The sequence below is a fragment of the Empidonax traillii genome, unplaced genomic scaffold, assembly GCF_003031625.1.
Source record: "Empidonax traillii isolate 1590-97213 ecotype Southwest subspecies unplaced genomic scaffold, ASM303162v1 scaffold72:size2462915, whole genome shotgun sequence".
Lineage (NCBI taxonomy): Eukaryota > Metazoa > Chordata > Aves > Passeriformes > Tyrannidae > Empidonax > Empidonax traillii.
In genome coordinates, this window is record NW_020955265.1 from 1,487,650 (window position 1) to 1,505,637 (window position 17,988).

The 17,988-nt window shown below is 37.3% G+C and overlaps 1 protein-coding gene across 1 annotated transcript in view; it reads left to right on the forward strand.

Annotated features, from left to right (window-relative positions):
- Positions 1–17,988, forward strand: part of LAMA2 (laminin subunit alpha 2) — a 270,298-nt gene that overhangs the window by 104,621 nt on the left and 147,689 nt on the right. Inside the window, exons 12-15 of the mRNA XM_027880560.1 lie at positions 5,946–6,046; positions 6,559–6,770; positions 12,825–12,936; positions 16,446–16,559. Coding sequence (XP_027736361.1) covers positions 5,946–6,046; positions 6,559–6,770; positions 12,825–12,936; positions 16,446–16,559 — 539 coding nt within the window. The remainder of the gene's footprint in view (positions 1–5,945; positions 6,047–6,558; positions 6,771–12,824; positions 12,937–16,445; positions 16,560–17,988) is intronic.

The window sequence follows — 17,988 nt, forward strand, 5'->3', positions numbered from 1 at the left end:
TTTATGACACCTTTTATTTCCCTCATTTTGGAAGTCTGGTGTTGTATGAGTATTGGTCTAAATCTATTTTAATATAGGGATATAATTTGCTTTTGAAGGTGATGGGTTCTCTTGGATTAGGACTGAAATCCAAGCCTTTCTGAGCTAAATCCATTCTGGTATAGATTTTACAACTAAATATATGAGCAAGGTGTATGTGTTTTATTTCAATAGTGCATAATTTTTTGCTCATTTGTGAAATGCATCTTATGTCTTCCAAGTTACTTTTTAAATATAAATATGAAGTGAAATTACTTGAAAGTTATCTTTTGGTGGGGACACCATAGGCCAGCCAATTTCCTTTGACTCTACAAAAGACTTCTTTCAGTTGCCCCCACGTACCCCAGTTCATGTTTAGGTGCTTTAATCACAAACGGAGTCTCTTCCTAGCTGACAGAAGAGCATTTTACTGCTTAATGAGATAAGGGATTATAATCAGCACCCTGTTTAGTGCAGATAACTCCTAATCTCTGAAGTTACATTTGGCAGATGTTCAGAAGAAATGAGGCAGCCCCCAGTGTAGTGGACTAAGTGCTAAACCTGTACAGGCAGAGTTACAAGAGACATTAAAGAGGGGGAGTGTGAATCATCATGCAATAATTCAAGAATAAGATGGGTTATAAAAGCTGTATAAGAAAGAGATACTCTCCAGTGACATTAGCAGGAAAGATCCTGACAGCTTGCCTCAGAAAAGCATTAGCAGGAGATTCACTAAGTGGAGGAAGAGAAAAACTTCTAGAATTTGATTTCCATATAAAGAGATGGAAGTTTTCTTCTATGACCTTGCTAATATTTGTAGCAATGCTGGTTGTTTTCAGTGCTGTATGTATTTGTGGTTTAACATCACTTGTCTTGGTTTAAAAGTAATTTTAGTCTGACAGGTGTAACATCAAAGATGCTTTGCACAAGGTAACACTGGCTGCTTCCTACTACCCTCCATCTTCTTGCTGTTGAGCAAGGGAATTTTTTTATAGGAAAGGAGCCAATTTTTCTGCTTCAGGTTTGGTTGACCCTCTCTCTGTCAGCCTGTTTTAGAAAAGTCTTGTCTGCTTTCTGTTTGTATCCTTTAACAACATGTAACATAATAGAAGAGTACAATTGTGACAAATAAAAAACCCCACCAAAACCAAAAAACTAAACAAAAACTATCTGCCTGAAACTTGGTGGACTAAAACTAAGTAAGATGTGATTTCTGTCTCCTATACTTGTATTTCCTAGGAAGTCTGTGACTTTTCTTGATTCTGCCTCCTGAGCTGGGAAGAAATATTTGATGTATTAATCTAAAAACAGGTGGGAGAGACAATGGAAATTCTGTGGAACTTCCTTGACATTTTTAGACAGCTATTCTTGTCTCAACAATACATGCCTTTGTCATGGCAAGGCAAACCTTTATACTCTCTTCTCTTTGGTGTTGATGACCTTAGATGACAATCTGTGAAGCAAAACTCTGAATCTTTGGGTGATACAGAGAAAAACATCAAAATAGAGGGATCTCACAGGTGCCCAACTTCTGTATTGTCCTTTTATTTAAAATTCAGTGAAAGGTATTTTTGCACTAGATGACACATGCAGCACTCTGAATTCTTTTGCCTATGAATGAACTTGAACTTTAGACATGCAGAGGAAGGAAATTATCACTATAAACAATGGCAGACGGAAGTATTACTTTCTGCTTTATGTAAGTTGGATTTTTTTTCTAATCTATATTGGTATTATACAGCACACAAGGTAAATATGTATTCTGAACTACCAGGTATTCTCTACAATAAGTGCTGTTTTGGGAATTTGTCTTCAGTGTGTAATGCTGTTTGTGATATGCAAATCTTGTCAGTTGCAGTTGTGAAGATCAGACTGCTGTGACTAGCAGAGAACTCAAGAGACTTTCTAGTCATATTCCAACTCTTAGGCGTTGTACCTAGAGTACCTCTGACATGTTTGAACTGCTATTAAACAATTAATGAAGTAATTCAATAACATTTTCAAGTAATTTGTTACTGTTTTGACCATCCTTACAATCAGAAAGCTTTCTGTGAACTTAAGCTGAGTCTTTTTTATGCTTTTCCTGCAGTTGCCACAGGAAAATGAAAATGGCCATTTCATTTTTCTAGTCTTTTAGGTTTTGGTAAACTATTTTCCTATTCCCTCTGAGCATTCTCTTTTCTGAACTAGTCAACCCACCCCTTTCTTCTTGTGCTTCCTGTTGGTTATATTTTAGGAGTCCCTTTAGGAGTACTTTACTTTAGGGGTGATTTGTTTGAGGTTTTTTTGTTGTCTGTTTGGTTTTGGTTTTTTGTTTTTTTGTTAGTTGGTTTGTTAGTTGTGTCTTTTCTGCTTTGCAACCTACCAAACTCCCTAGATTTTTATTTACTAAGGTAAAGGTTATGTAGTTGGGAAAAGTAAAACCTGTCTTGTTACATAATTTTTATGGGTTACCTGAAACTCTCCAATCTTTGTTTTCCCATTATTTTGACTTTCTTGAATCCTTGTAGTTAGTCTGAAATTGAAATAGAAATGATAAAATTCTGCAAAAGTTAGTCTTCTGAAATGTTTGTCTACATCTGAAAGCAATTCTGGGTACTTCCTGTAGCATTTCAGATATGTACATTTTCTACATTGCTCTTGCAGTTATAAAGTGGTGCTTAGACTTGACCACAAGCAAAGTAAAAATGCTGTAATACCTGTACCTAAGGAAACAAAAGTCTTTCCATGTTGTTATGGTCAAGGCTTAGTGTAATTGAACCAGTCACAGGATTGGATACCATTTAGATAAACATGTGATGCTACTCAATGATACTAAAGTAGGAGGAGCTGCAGACTCTGTCAAGACAGAGATCTGGATAGGCTAGAGAGCTGGGCCATCACCAGCCAAATTTAACAAGTGCAGGTGCTAGATTCTGCACCTGGGATGGGGTAATCCTGATTATATATTCAAATATGGGGATAAGAGGCTGAAGATCAGCCCTGTGGAAAGAGATCTGGGGTTTTGGGTTGGTGGTAAGTTGAATATGAGCCAACAGTGTACCCTGGCAGTCAGGAGGGCAAACCATGTCCTGAGGTGCATCAGGCAAAAGATTGACAACTGGTCAAGGGAGGTGAAGGTGAATGTCCCGCTCTGCTCTGCACTGGTGTGGCCTCACCTGGAATATTGTGTGCAGGTTTGGACACCTCAAGGACATCAGGCTGTTAAAGTGTGTCCAGAGTAGAGTGACCAAGTTAATGAAAGGCCTTGGGGGCAAAACTTGTGAGGAGCGCCTGAGGTCCTGGCTGAGACCATGTTGCAGTCTATAACTTCCCCAAGAGGGGCAGCGGAGGTGGAGGTGATGATCTCCTCTCTTTGGTGATCAGTGATATGGCATGAGGAAACGGAATGAATCTGTACAAGAGGAAGTTCAGCTCGGACATTAGGAAAAAGATTCTTCCTCCTCAGGAAAGTGGTCATGGCATGAAGCCTGACAGGGTTCAAGGAGCCTCTGAATGATGCTCTCAGTCATATGGTTTAGTTTTAGGAGCAGGGAGTTGGACTCAAAGATCCTTATGAACACCTTTCAATTTGAGATATTCTATGATCCCGTGATTCTATGATCCTAGATTTGTGTTATGAACTGGAGGCAATTTTCCGGCTTTAACCTAGCAATTAGCTGCACAGCCTCAAATGCAGGCGGTTTAGGTACCTTTATGTATAACTCAAGATAACTGATTTCCAGGCCTTAAATACTGGGACTTTTTTTCACCCTGTAAATTAGGTACATCATAAAATAATAAAGATGATGACTTTCACTGCTATCTGTTGCTGTGCGCAACACAAACTAGTATGATAAACAAATGATGGCACATTATGTCCTTGAGAATAACCAGATTATTCTCTTTGTAGAAAGACTTATGAGTTTGCTCTGTGCTCAGCAGTATGCACTGGAAGGGCAGAAGAGTCCCCGTGATTTTAATAGTCTCTGAGAGGAGGCTTGCATTGCACTGAAGAATGAGGGAGATACGTTTAAAACTCAAAATGTAGTTCTTTCAGCCTTTTATTTATTTATGCTGCTTCCAATCAATTAACAGAAAGCACTGCTTCTGTGCTGAACTCTGTCGTTCAAATCTGCAGCTTTTGCTTTGCATCTTACTATGTTCCATTTCTAATGGAAAAGCTAGTGTCATTGCCAGGATTTTGAGGGCTAAAAGGACACAGAAAAAAAATATACTGGCATGGCAGATGAGCCTGGTCGTTGACTTCTTGTATTGTAGGCTGGGTCAAACCGAGCAAAAGGGTTGGAACATTCTTTTAAAGCAGATTTATTTAACTCCATGAGGGAAAATTCATACTTTATCTTAGGCTACAGTCCATTCCAAGAAAAACATCACTGCACTTTTTTTCTATTTTTCTAGTTTGGTTCATCAATGAAACTGAAATTATTGAATCTTTTGTAGGTGGCTAAGGATGTAGAGGCCAGCCTAAATGAGTACCATATGATTTAAATAAATACATTGAAAATCTAATGTCAGTATCAAGTGGAAATTTGCACTGATTTCATATCTGTTTCTGATTTCTCTGTTAGTCTGTGCATTTAAGGAACTTACAGCCTTCAAAAGGCATAGAAATAAAATGACTAGTTGTAGTGGGTTGACCCTGGCCAGATGCCAGGTACTCACTAAAGCCACTCTCTCACTCTCCCCTCTGCAGCTGGACAGAGGAGAGAGAGAAAAAAATTAACCAGCTAAGGATTCATGAGAAGAGATAACAGCTGGGAGAGGTCGCTTGCTGATTACCTTCATGGGCAAAACAGACTCAAAAGTGGGGATAGTACTTAAATTTATTACTAACAGAATAAGAGCCAAAAAGTGAAAAATAAAGCAGTCTTAAAACACCTCCCCCCCAACCCTCCCTCCACATTCTCCCTCCTCCCCCCCAGCAGTGCAGAGAGACGAGGAATAAGGGTAATGGCCAGCTGTTGTTTCTGCCACTGCTCAGGGAGAGGAGTCCTTCCCCTGCTCCCTTGGGGGTCCCTCCCACAGGAGACAGTCCTCTCCAATGTGACAGTCTATCCCTTGGGCAGCAGCTCTTTCCAAACTGCTATCCAGTGGGTCACTCCTCCATGGGGTGCAGTTCTCCATGAATGAGCTGTACCGGCGTGGGTCCCCCACAGAGTCCACGAGTTCTACCTGGGAAAAAAAACCTGCTCCAGCGTGGGTTTCCCTCTCTAAGGGCCACGGGTTTCCAGCAGGACCCTGCTCCATCTTGGACCTCCCATGGGGTCACAGCCACCTTCATGCATCTACCTGCTCCAGCATGGGCTCCTCCATGGGCTGCAGGTGGGTCTTTGCACCCCAATGGGCTCCATGAGCTGCAGGGGCACGACTGGCATGTCATGGTCTGCACCATGGGCTGTAGGGCCTCAGCTCCAGCACCTGGAGCATCTCCTGCCCTTCTTCTGCACTGACCTCAGTGTCTGCCTTGTTGTTCCCATGTTCTCAGTCCACTCTTCCCTGTCTGGAATTTCTTCTGCGCAACAACCTTCTGTTCTTAAATGTGTTATTATAGAGGTGTTACTATTGCTCCTAATTGGCTCAGCCTTGGCCAGCAGCAGGAAGTCTGTCCTGGAGCCTTCTGGCATTGTCTCCATGGGACAGGGGAAGCTTCTGGCAGCTTCCAACAGAAGCCACCCCTCTAGCCTCTTCCCTCCCCATCAAAACCCAGCCACAGAAACCCACTACACTAGGTGTGATTTCTAGGTGGTTGAGCAAGAAGGGAATGGTCTGTAGAACTGTAACCCCCAGGTATCTGGACATGGTTTTGCAACACTAGAGATCTACTTAGGGCAGATATTGATGCTGGAGAAAAATGCCCTCAATGGTTAAGGACCATTTTCTTTCATTTAATTGTACTTTTTTCTATCTTTTTACTCCCCAGGTAGCAGCTGCTGGAGGACATCTGAAATTTACAGTCTCTTATGACTTCACAGAAAAAGAAGTAGAAATACTTCAATTGATAGTTCAATCCAATGTCATCATAGAGGTAAAATGATTGTATTTTCAGACACCAAAAAAAAAAAAAATTGTCTGCTTCATCAAATGTTCAGTGTGAAGTCTGGTGACTGAGGACACAAAATGGAAGGGTGCACATACTCTCAGCTAATTTATAGTATCAGAAAATGTATCAGTAGCTTAGAGACTTATAATACTTCTTGTTCATCAGGAGGAATGAAGAAATAAAATAATTGGTTGTTTGAGGTAACCCTTTTGCATTCTTTCAGCAGATCCATTCTTGTGCAACTCAGCATTGTATGAATTTTCTTTTGCCTATGCAGAGCCATGACACAAGGTTTTGGGTGAAAAATCTAAACTTTCTTTTCCACTGATTTTCAATTTTATCAAGCAAGACCATTTCAGGGTTATGAAAACTGAATATTATTCCTGATACTTGTTATTCTTGTAAAATATATTATTCAATAAATCATGTACCCCAACTGGGGTTTTTTCCATTACTCTTTTCATATTCAAATCTCTCTCATTCATGGCCCTCTCTAGGGAGGTGACTTGATAATCAGCACTCCAAAAGGGCATATTCACCTGCAGCCTTCTGAAGAGTACACTGAAGAGATTGTGCTGAAACCAGAATCTTTCTCAGTGCATGGCACCGATGTTCCAGTCAGCAGGAGGGAGTTCATGACTATCCTGGCAAATGTAAAGAGGATCCTCATAAGAGCCACATACAGCAATGGGATGAATGCCATCTACAGGTGAATGTGGGAAACAGGTCCCTTTGCTACAGAGATATTCTCAAGACTTGTTTTTTCTCTTCAGAGAACTAAGTTGATGTAATTTAAAACGCTCTAATTTATTATCGTGAAATCCATAGCATTCATTTACACTTTCAAGCATTAGTTTTTCATTCTGGATAGGCAGGAGGAGGAAGCCAACAGAAAGAAACAGCATTTTAAGAAAATGAAATTACATGGACTATTAAGGCATGAATGACAGTTCAATAAATATGTTTATTTTGTGAACGCAGTAATTCCCATGTATTTGGTAAATCATGGAGTGTGGTAATGATATGTTGAAGGAAGAGATGATATACTGCACTCGTACTGTTTTCCCCATTTAATGAGCATGCAGGGCCACATTAACAGGGGACCAGAGAATAATATCCTGAGTTTCTAAGCTGGAAAAGTGCCTCGAGGGGAGTTTTCTATGTTTTTAATCCCAAAGCCTTTCCCTTGATTTATGTCAGGATGCTGCCTGGACTGCTTAAAGCCACTGATTTGATGTGAACTCTTCTGAGTCCTTCAATAAAATTAAAGACATATGAGATGATATAGTTGTTCTATTTCAGTGGCTGCAGTGTGGTTGAAACTGTAAAGCTCATCTTGCATTTCAAATTTTCATGAGTGCATGAGCAAATACTCCAGGTGGGCCAGAATGCAGCCTCATTCCTAATACTGTATGATTGCGCTGTCTATACATTAATAGTTAGGTGGCATGAGTAATATTTTTAAAATGTGCAATGGAATTGATTGCCTAGTAGTTTTTTACTCACAAAGCATGAAACCTGAAATGTTCTCTAATCTACATATCACTTGATTCAGTGGCATAAGTCAACTGGGAATGGAGGGAGCTGATAGAACATTTAGTGATTATTTGCTGAGAGCACAGACACAGTTTTTGCTACTGTGCAATTTCTTAAGAAATCCAACCATTATTTGAATAGTTAGGTAATTAAAATACATCCTAAATTGAAAGGCAGGTTGTGTCAACAGCGTGCAGTTTTCTGATTTGAGCTTTGGCAGTGCAAATTTTTTCCCTGCAAAAAGAATTCATATATCTTCAATCTGTGTTTCTTCCTGTGGTTAATTAGTATGTATTACATCTCTGTAAATAAGTTTGTGAATCATAACTAGCTTGAGTTTGGGCCAAACTGCTTCCTAATTTACTCATTTGGTCGTCAACGTTGCATCTCTTTGCATCTCTGCATCTCCTTGCACCCAGTTTGAAGACCTTCCATGGACCATCAGTTTCCCACTGTGGTGTTAGAAGAGAGTCAAAACACCAGGCCAGAGCTCATCTCTTATGTGCTATGAGCAGACCATGAGAAGCTGTTAATCCACAGCGTTCAGCTAAGACTAGTGGGAGCTCAGTGTTGCTGTTCCTCCACTCTGTTCTCATTCTAATAAAAACCACAAACCATTAGTCAGATTTTTCCCAACTAAAGGAGTGCAGGAGCAATTTTGAGGTGAACAATATGGGCTTATATGCTGTGGTTTTTTAGAGGAAATGTGTATGATTGACTTTCTTTGAGCCAAAGGTCTTACTAAGTATTATGGGAAATGCAAACTTCAGATGTCAGAGGTTTGTGTACTGATGTTTGTACTTGTATGAGAAGGGGGGCTTTCCTACAAAAATTGCCTTGGCTAGGCAGTTAAAATCTGTGAAGAAAGTGCATTGCTGGACATGTACCAGCTCCATCTTACCTCTACTGTGGAACAGTGAGGGTGGGATGGATTAGATTCCCTCTGGGCAACAGCATATAGCTCAGGTAAGCGCACACATGAAGAACTGACACGGTCTATAACTTGTGCCTTGGAAGTAAGAAGTGGCAGAGCTGTCCGTGGCACTTTTGGAAGACTATACATCACTGCCTGCATCCCAGATTACTGCTTTAGCCATTTGGCCATGTGTGGTGCCTCACTATTTGGTAATGCTCATATTCAGCTTTTGGAACAGTGTAGTTTTCCAAAGTTTTCCCAAAACATGTCTTGGAAATACCCTTTAAGAAGAGATCTGTGACAAACATAGTTTATGCTTGTGTGTTAGTAGCCATCAGCTTCTAGATGTAGTGACATTACAATTAGAAAGGTTGGTCCCTAAAAGACAGTGAGTTAAAAGGGGGTTAGGGGAAGGGACTGAAGTAATTTTGAAGAGTATCCTTCTTGCTAGAAATGGTCTTACACTACTGGTACATTTCTAGCTGTCCCTATGATGTCTCTTACCTCAGATGAATGCAGTGGTTACTGTGTTACTGTGATTACTGTCATCATGTCCATAAGTCTAAAGTAAACATATTTTATCGAGTGCTGGTAGGGTGCTCATTGCAGTTTAGCATCACAGAAGAAAAGGTGTGAAATTCCAATCACAATTAAACAAATTCAATTTTTCATCCTTGATTTCACTTTAGGAATCATAGTTTCACCCATGAGGGTGAGATTTACTGAGGGGAGTTAAGTCTTCTCAGAACAGTTTGTGCTCAAACTCACCTCTTGTAGCAACAAGAGCATCTACTGTCATCCAGCCATCTTATCACCTGTTGTTATAGACATATTGCTGATTTTTAGGGTATGCCTCAGTGCTGACTTTTTTATATTCTCTTTGACTTCCACTCATGCTAAAATATGCTAGTACAAAGCTATGCTCTTACTCTTAAAATCATGTGAAATAACTCTTTTCTCCATATTCTGCCCCTTTAGTATTGCTGGGAAAATGTAAGCACAATGAAGAAGATATTCTTTGTGATATATTGTGCTGATTAAGGACTACTGTTGATGGTCTCCAAAGGAAGACATTATTGAAAAGAAGTAGTGTAGAGATAAGCCTTGATAGATAAGTAGATTGAACTAAAAGTTTTTCATTAACTTTAAACAGGTATGTGCAGTGGACAGATGGATATTCCTTTGAGAGGGTTAAGAGGGTCTGGCAGAGAGACAGAAGTATTGCAGGGTTATTAGATCCTTCATGAATGACAATTTCTGCTTCAAAGCACCAGCAGAATTATGCAACATACTAATTAGAGATTGCTATATTAAGCAAATTGTTCATTTAAATACTGCAAGTTTTCAAAATGGTTAATGACACCACATGTGTAAGGATTTCCAAGAATGCTATTATAATCTGTGCTTTAAAAGAGACCATAATGAAGACATTGTAAGATTAAGTAACTTTCTTGCAGTCTTATGGAAAGAGACCTAAAAATTCAATGGCATTGTTTCCAGTTAGCAAGAGCTTTAATTTTAAGATTGTATTTTTAACTCTTGTTTAGTTTAACCCACTAGAAACACCCGTCAATCAGTAAACCTTTAAGTAGCCACAAAACAATATTAATTCAGTAATGCTGAGTTTGACTTGAGGATGGTTTTGAGTACATATTTTTGGGTCATTTTAAGGTTACAGTGTTGTTATTGCTCTATGGCATAATTAGGAAGCTTCTCAATTATGAGTGGGCTTCCATTTAGATGATCAAGTAGGATAAAACATGAGAATACAGAAATACAGCAATCAGTCTGAAAGTGAACCCAGCTTCTGGGTTTATATCCTGATCCTCCCCTAAGGTGACAGATCTTCCAAAATGTTGCAGTTAAGTCCATATGTGGTAGAAGCAACAGGCCAGGAAAAGATAACTCTCTTTTATTGTTTTGTTTAATCTAATACTGTTCTCTTGCGCTTCAAAGAAAGTTTAGTAGCACTGTTTATTCAGTTTTAATATTCAGAGTGGTCACTGATGGTAAATGTTGCAAACACACAGATAGACATTGGAAATTGTGGTGCTAAAGATAATAGATTGCTTGCAACCATGTATAGAAGAGTCAGTGCTAGACACAAGGAGAAAGAGGGAAGAGGCCAAGGGTTTTCTTCCATGTGTGGAATTGGCTTCAACACAAATGAGCAATGATTGGGTCAGTACTTCATGTGCCTTATGCAGCTGATGTGATTCAGATGCCTGGCACAGCAGACAGTAAACTATGCCGATACAGCCTGAAACGTCCCCTTCCCTTTTAATCTTGTTTGTTTTTAGAAGTCAACAGTTGCCTGCTGACAGTAACAGTCAGCTTAAATATTTGGTCTTGATGTCTAATCTCAAATTGTTCATGCATCTCCAGAATCCAGTGCCCCATTACTGCCAGCATTATGTATTTTAATGAATGCAGAATGGCATCAAGGAATCAAAATTGCAACCTCAAAATGGGAGAAAAGAAAATCACTACAGCTTTCTTCACTGAGTAACTGTTAATGCTAAAAACTGTTAAACACATTAAAATCCCATTTAGCAAATAGCAGAATGTAATGAAAATTGGAACAATTCAGCGAATAGAAATGTGGAATTATACTGGGTGGATTGTTTCTGTGTGTCAGTGCTTCTCTTTGTTCCAAGATCTGTGCTGTAGTTCAAAGGAGAAATAAAATTTGGTCTTTTATTAAAATTTTGTTTTTCATTTAAAGATTTTTCTCCTTGAATTTTTAGGTGTGGGTTTTTTGGTGTTGTTTGTTTGTTTGTTTGTTTGTTTGTTTTTTTACTGTAAGTCATCCCTATTTGATATCTAATATCCTAGAGATTGGTTATCTTATTGTAAGGAAAACTCAAAAGGGTAATAGCAAAACAAGTGTACAGTGATAGAGCAAAGGGTATATATTGAGAAACAAAAGAGAATATTTACTAAAGATCTGGATAGGAACAAGTATCCTTCTCTTAAAACAGTATCAAGAACCTTTTGCAGAAGTTCTAGTATCACCAAATCAGATTCAAGTTTCTAACTGCATAATCTACAATGATAGTCCCTCCAAACTCCCATCATATTCCTAGTGATGGTAAAATTTTTGTTTTTCAGAAGTTTCAATCTTAATTTCAGAAATCTTCCCTTTTTTTACCCTTACCTTTCTTGTCTATTTTATTTAGAGTAGTCATAAAATCAAGTGGGAAAATATTCAGTCTTAACCTTTCCTCGAACTGCTACAGGAACAACAAAATATTTTTCTTGGATGTTTTCTTATCCAAAGTCATCCAAATAATTTTCAGGATTTTTTGGCAGCCAACAGATAAATGCCTTACTATGGAGGAAAAAAAAGTTTGTTTTATATTTTCTAAAGAAAATGGATTATTTTTAAACAAAATATATGTCATGATAGGAAGGTATTTTCTGCTGAAAAAGACTTTAAAAGAAGCTTTTCAAGTAGCTCTAGTAATAAAACACTCTGTTAATATTACTGGGTGAAGTCATTGAGCCTCTGTAATACCTTAATGTTCCTTCTGAATTCTCATAAGAATTGAACTCCTAAATCCCAGTTTCTTTCCCCAAATGGATACTAGTGAGGTAAACTACACCTGTTTCTCATAATACTTGTAAGATTATCAAAAGACTCTGTTGTTTCTCTCATCATAATTCCATGCTTTTGAAATAAAAATCATGGTCAGTGTTTGCCTAATGGCTATTTAGGCAATGTCTAGCATTTGTTTTTCTCTGCCTTTGGGGAAAGCAGGATGTATGGCAGATTTCCTTTTTCTTTCATTTACATACATTTTTCTTTGATATACATAATACTTAGGTTCTCGATCCTTGTGGACGAGGTTGAAATCTTTTTCAGAAGTCAAATCTCCAGAATAAATAATATAATAACCAAATATATATATAATAACCAAAACTTAGTAATGTAATATTTTAGAAAGCTGGATTATTGGTTTATAAATTTTGAAGACTCTGCTTAGTGTCAAATTTGCTCTATATGCAGCTGCAATACAAGTTGACACAAATGGCTTCCAGGCCAGGAATAGCCTTCCCTCTCCTGGTACTGTGCTGTGAGACTTTTTTAATCTATTTTTATCAATGTGTGTCCCTCACATGATGAACAAAAATAGTAACAAGCCTACAGACGTAGTTTAGGAAGAAATAGATGAATATGAAAACATCCTTTTTTTTTTTTTTAAGTAGGAAAACAGAAACAAGCACTGAATGTTACTATAAAGTATTTGTTGCATTCAGCTGCAGATACACTTGCATCTAATTTGCCTGTTTAATTTCTGTTACATCCAGACTAAGAAACGTTATCATGGAAGCTGCTGACCACACTTCAATGGGGAGAAAGGTGGCATCTGCAGTGGAGTTATGTGACTGTCCTCCAGGCTATGATGGTACTTCATGCGAGGTGAGTATCATGGTTCAGTGTAGTTCCACTGTGCTAACACTGTGATGGTTGCAAGCAGCCAGTGGACCTGTGCTGGTAGAAAATAGTAAGAGAGCTGCCTGTTCCTGCAAGGAATTTGGTATGGCTTGACTTTTTACCCTTATTTCTAGGTAACAGTTCATTATATTTGAAAATATTTTAACTCTGAAATTTTAAACCTCTGTGGTGACTTCTAAATTGCGAAAAGACATTTCAGTTAATAAAAAGGAGGTGAGAACAATATTTGTTCTCTTCAGCCAATTGATAATATGAATGAATGCACCTGTCACAATTAGAAGGAAAATGACGGTTGTCTGACCTGGGCATAACAAAGCCGGATCAAATTATCTGAGTCACCGTGGCTTAGTTTCCTCTTTTGTTTTCCCAGGGCTTTACCATTTGCCTTGGAGTCATTGCGAATTGCATGTGTGTTCTTGTGAGGTTTGTTTCATTCTATTTTGGTCCTTTTACAGATAATAACATGGACACATGCTCAGAAAAATACCCACTTTCCTAACAAATTCATTAGTTCACGCAGAATGTGTTCATACAACTATACATATGAGTAACTGGCTCACATGGGCATAGCTTGGGGTAAATAGAAGCAAAAAAAAATTCTTCAAAAGCTTTGCCTTTAAGGAAATAGTTTCAAACACCAAGATGCTCTGCTTCACAAAACTACAAACAGTATGCCATTTACACAGGCACTCTAGGCATTTGCTTGTCAACTCTCTTTTTCTTTAAAATTTTTAAAGCTTATATGTGATGTTTAGGGCTTAGAGTCTAGTCTCATGTGGTTGTGTGCTGCTGGCGCTAGATAAACTAATGTAGAAAGAAGGCCTGAAGGAATCCAACCACTGGATATTCCTATCACTTCCAAAATGGTACAGATGGAAAAATAACTGGAGAGGAATAGTGCTTACCTTGGCTGAGAAATAGTTTTAAAGTCTGACCATTGTCTGTCCAATTATTTTCAAAAAAAAGCTGGATGTAGTGTCATTGTGCTTCACACTTTTTTGTTTTACTTGTCCATTTTGTCTCACAATTCACATTTACTTGTGATGACCAAGAAAGCAATTGGAAAAGCCCCTACTGTAGATATTTCAATGCCTACTTTTGTTGTAGAAGTTGGAAGACTTGGGTAGAATTCCTCTCTTGGTGTTGCTGAATTTCTCTGTCCAACATTGTGTCCTTCAGTGCTAAACGTTCTCTCCAATTATAAACAGTCCCTGGAATTTGATATATAATTAAGACCATACTCCACAAGAGAAAGTATTTATATATATATATATATATATATATATATATATATATATATATATATATATATGCAAATTTAAAGTTCCTATGCACACTAGGGGGCATAAAAAAATAAATAAAGTTTTAGATTTCCAGACAGACTAGCAGCTAGTAAAGTATGGAAAGAGAAGTTGAAAATACCATTTTTATTTTTTGTTTTAGATGTCATATTTGTTTCTTCCTCTGAATACTTTTGGCCTTGCCCAACACTTTACTTCTGTCAACTTCAACCTACCAGAGTTTAATTTTTACTGTTTGTGTGCTGATTTTCAGTTTCATTTTCTTTTCTTTATTTAATTTAATGGATTTGTCTCCTACATGATGATGATGTTCTACCTGATATAGATGCTGCAGCAGTAAAAATAACGACTATTTACTTATCTTCTTCCTGTGAATGTTTTGGTATGATCGGTCTTCAGAAGACAACCAATCCCATCTAAAATACGCTATCTCTTCTGAGATTGTTCCATTGCACACATTTAGAATTTATTTTTTACAAGATTCTGGGCAAATAAAATTCTTACATTTTTGCGTGTATATGAACACAGAATTGAGCACAGAATTGCATGAGCACAGGTAAAGCAGATTAAATTTTTAATACCAATTGGACTCATTTGTGACATTACTTTACTCCACTCATTTATTTTCTGGCCTTTATTTGTCAACATGTTCACATCTAATTGCTCTTCTCCCACAGATTTTTTTTTCCATTCTGTCTACTCTTTTATTCCACTGCAGAAGAAAATGTGTTTAACTTGCATCACTATGATGGTCAAGAACTTTCCTGACTTTTGAATGTTACATATTTTCTCTTGTTAAGATCTCAATCTGTAACCTTTTAGTTCTGTTCTGCACCTTGATGTTGATATTCCAAGTCTAAACCCTTAGAAGTCGTGCCTTTTGGAGCCTTGTTTTGTGCATCATTTGTATCTGTGCACAAGACCATTATTTTCATTCACTGAAAGAGGAAGAAGATTTATAGATTTATGCAGAAACCACTGGCACCTCATGGCCCAGAAATTAAAACAAAGCAATTTCTTTTAAGCTGCTTTTTAGGTTTGGGATTTTATAATTCTAGATTTTAATTTTTAGTATTTATAAGGTTTGTCTAGGAATGCATAACAAGGAACATAAAGAAGGAAAACCAAGGATGATGTCTCAGGTTTTGAAACTTTTTTTAAAAATATCACTTCAATTCATGTTTATATTACTTTCACATTTTTCAGGAGCAAGACAAAAAGGGATATTTTCTTTATTTTTATAAAGAAGAGTCTACTGGTTACCTTTTTGTAGGCTCTATGCAAAGGTGAAGGGATTTTCTTTATTAAATTATATTTTTAATGTTCTATCAGTACAACCTTTGTATTAGTGAGATGCTTCTGAAGGTCAACACTGTCATGCAGTCTTTTATATTATGCAAAATCCTTGGATCGCATGAGAAGTCTTCCTGTGGAAGAATAGTTTGCAAAAACTATAAAGCCATTTGTGAGATATATTGTAAGGGAGACTGCTGCTTGACATCTTATTATGAAGAAATGGAATAGCTGAATTTTTGCTGATGAATCACAGTTGTATGGTGTCACCTTTCCTACAAAATAACTGGCCATGCATTTAATATTGATTTAAATTTTACATTTAAAAAAAAAATCAGAGCACTTTTATTAAAGGGAAATTGCTGATTACTAAGAAGCACAATTTGTAAATAAAAGGATGGTGGTTTTTTCAGGCTGTGATTTATTTCAATGTAGCCTTTTGTAAGAGTCCAAACAAGACTAGATGGTACTTTAATTGCTCTTTGTGGCTGAACTTCTCAGAAAACGCTTTTTGTTGTTTTGAGGTTTTCTTCTTTCTTTCTCTCTCCTTCAGTATTTCACCTTCTGGCTGTTTTTCTGTCTGTACCTCTTGCTTTGATCTTGTCATATTTCAGTCCTTCATTTCTCTGCTTTATTTTCCCATTTCAGAAGAATGATCAAGTTAAGGCTGCCTCTAATCTCACACCTGCCACTAGGGCTAAGATTACTGCAAAACCACAGCAATAGGAAGAACAACTTTCTAGAGAAATGTTGATATTTTTATAAATTTGGCAAGGATGTTTTTGTAGGTGCAAACATCAAATTCAACAAAATTTTAAAAATCTCATTCCTTTCTCTGTTCAAGCAACAGTTTAACTTTTTATCTAATTTATCTTGCAGTTGTGCTGGCCTCAACACAGACGTGTGAATGGAACAATTTTTGGTGGAGTCTGTGCACCATGTACATGCTTTGGTCATGCAGACTCATGTGATGATATCACAGGAGAATGCCTGGTAAGTGTCACTACAAGAAACTTGATGAACACGGCCAACGTCAATTCAATGTACCAGTGCAATTGAATTAGTGTACTCTGAGACCAGAAATGTTCAAGGAGAATGAAGCCAGTGATTAACAGTAGAAATATTTATGTTGCTGAAATTTAGGTTCGCCTCATTCCAAGATATGATATCTCTTACAGTAAAAAAAATGGGATTTTCCATATCATATAGAATCAATAGTTTAAGGTACGGCATGCAGAAAGCAGCAAATATATTAATAATTTTTCATGTAAGATTTATCTCCCCCTCCCACTTGTCTCCTGCAGTATATTCAATTTATAGGATGTAGCATATAACTTTGTAAATTCTCTTATAGATTGATGGAAGATATAGTTAGTGGCTTTCTTCATCTGAATTCATACTAAACCTCAAATGAATTGTACTTTGGAAAAATAATAAAAGCATGCAATTTGGGCTAAATCAGCCTTTTTTTTTTCTTTTTTTTCTATGGAGATTTTATGTAGTTACCTACTAATTCAGCACTTAAATCTACAGTATTATCCATAGCAAACCTACCAGCACATGACTATTTCCAGTCCATTCAGTAGCCTTTTGGAATGGGTGAATTATGCTGAATAGACTGTCCTGATTGACTCAAGGGCATTTTTAGTTTTATATTGTCTGACATGGCATGAAACTTGAAACAACATGTCTCATTTCATTAGTCTTGCAGAAGCATAATTTAAGCCAGTGCCAGTTTAGTGGAATATACTCTCGTTTCCCTGCAGAATTTCAAGCAGATTCTGCAATGTGTATGTTTCTGAATGTTCCCTTTTATTTCTTTAAGAAATATCTGTTGGGAAAATTCCAAAATGAAAATTCAGGCTTTTTCCAATATAATTTGACACTTAAAATTATTACTGTTCTTCCTGTTTTGCTCATAGAAGATGTTTAATTGCATTGCAGTGCAAAACAAGATATCCCTAATGTGTGGATCAGTGAATTTTTCAAATTGCCTTTTCATGAATAGAAGTTTAAAATGGTTTTCAATTTAATTATGCTGTAAGCCTAGAATGAAAAAATGTGTTTGACATGACAGTTTATGTTTTGAATCCTTCTCTTAATACTCAGAGAAAATGTTTATCAGTAGGGTAATACGGATTTGTGTTTCTTGAGAAAAATTTATTGCTTTAATGACTGTAGTCTCCAGCTACAATGTCTATAACATCAGTATGGGATAAAATCAATTAGCACAAGAGAAAGGGAAGGGAGAATCTTGTTTAAGATATATCATAACTGTTGTCTGTTTTGCTTAGGGTACATAGCCAGGTGCAAGTTCTGAGGTTTTTTACTTCAGTGTCTTCAAGTTTTAGCCCTTACATGGGTTTCCTCTTTATTTTGGTCTATGGCATCAGCCTGGATAAAACAGAAGGCCATGTAGTTG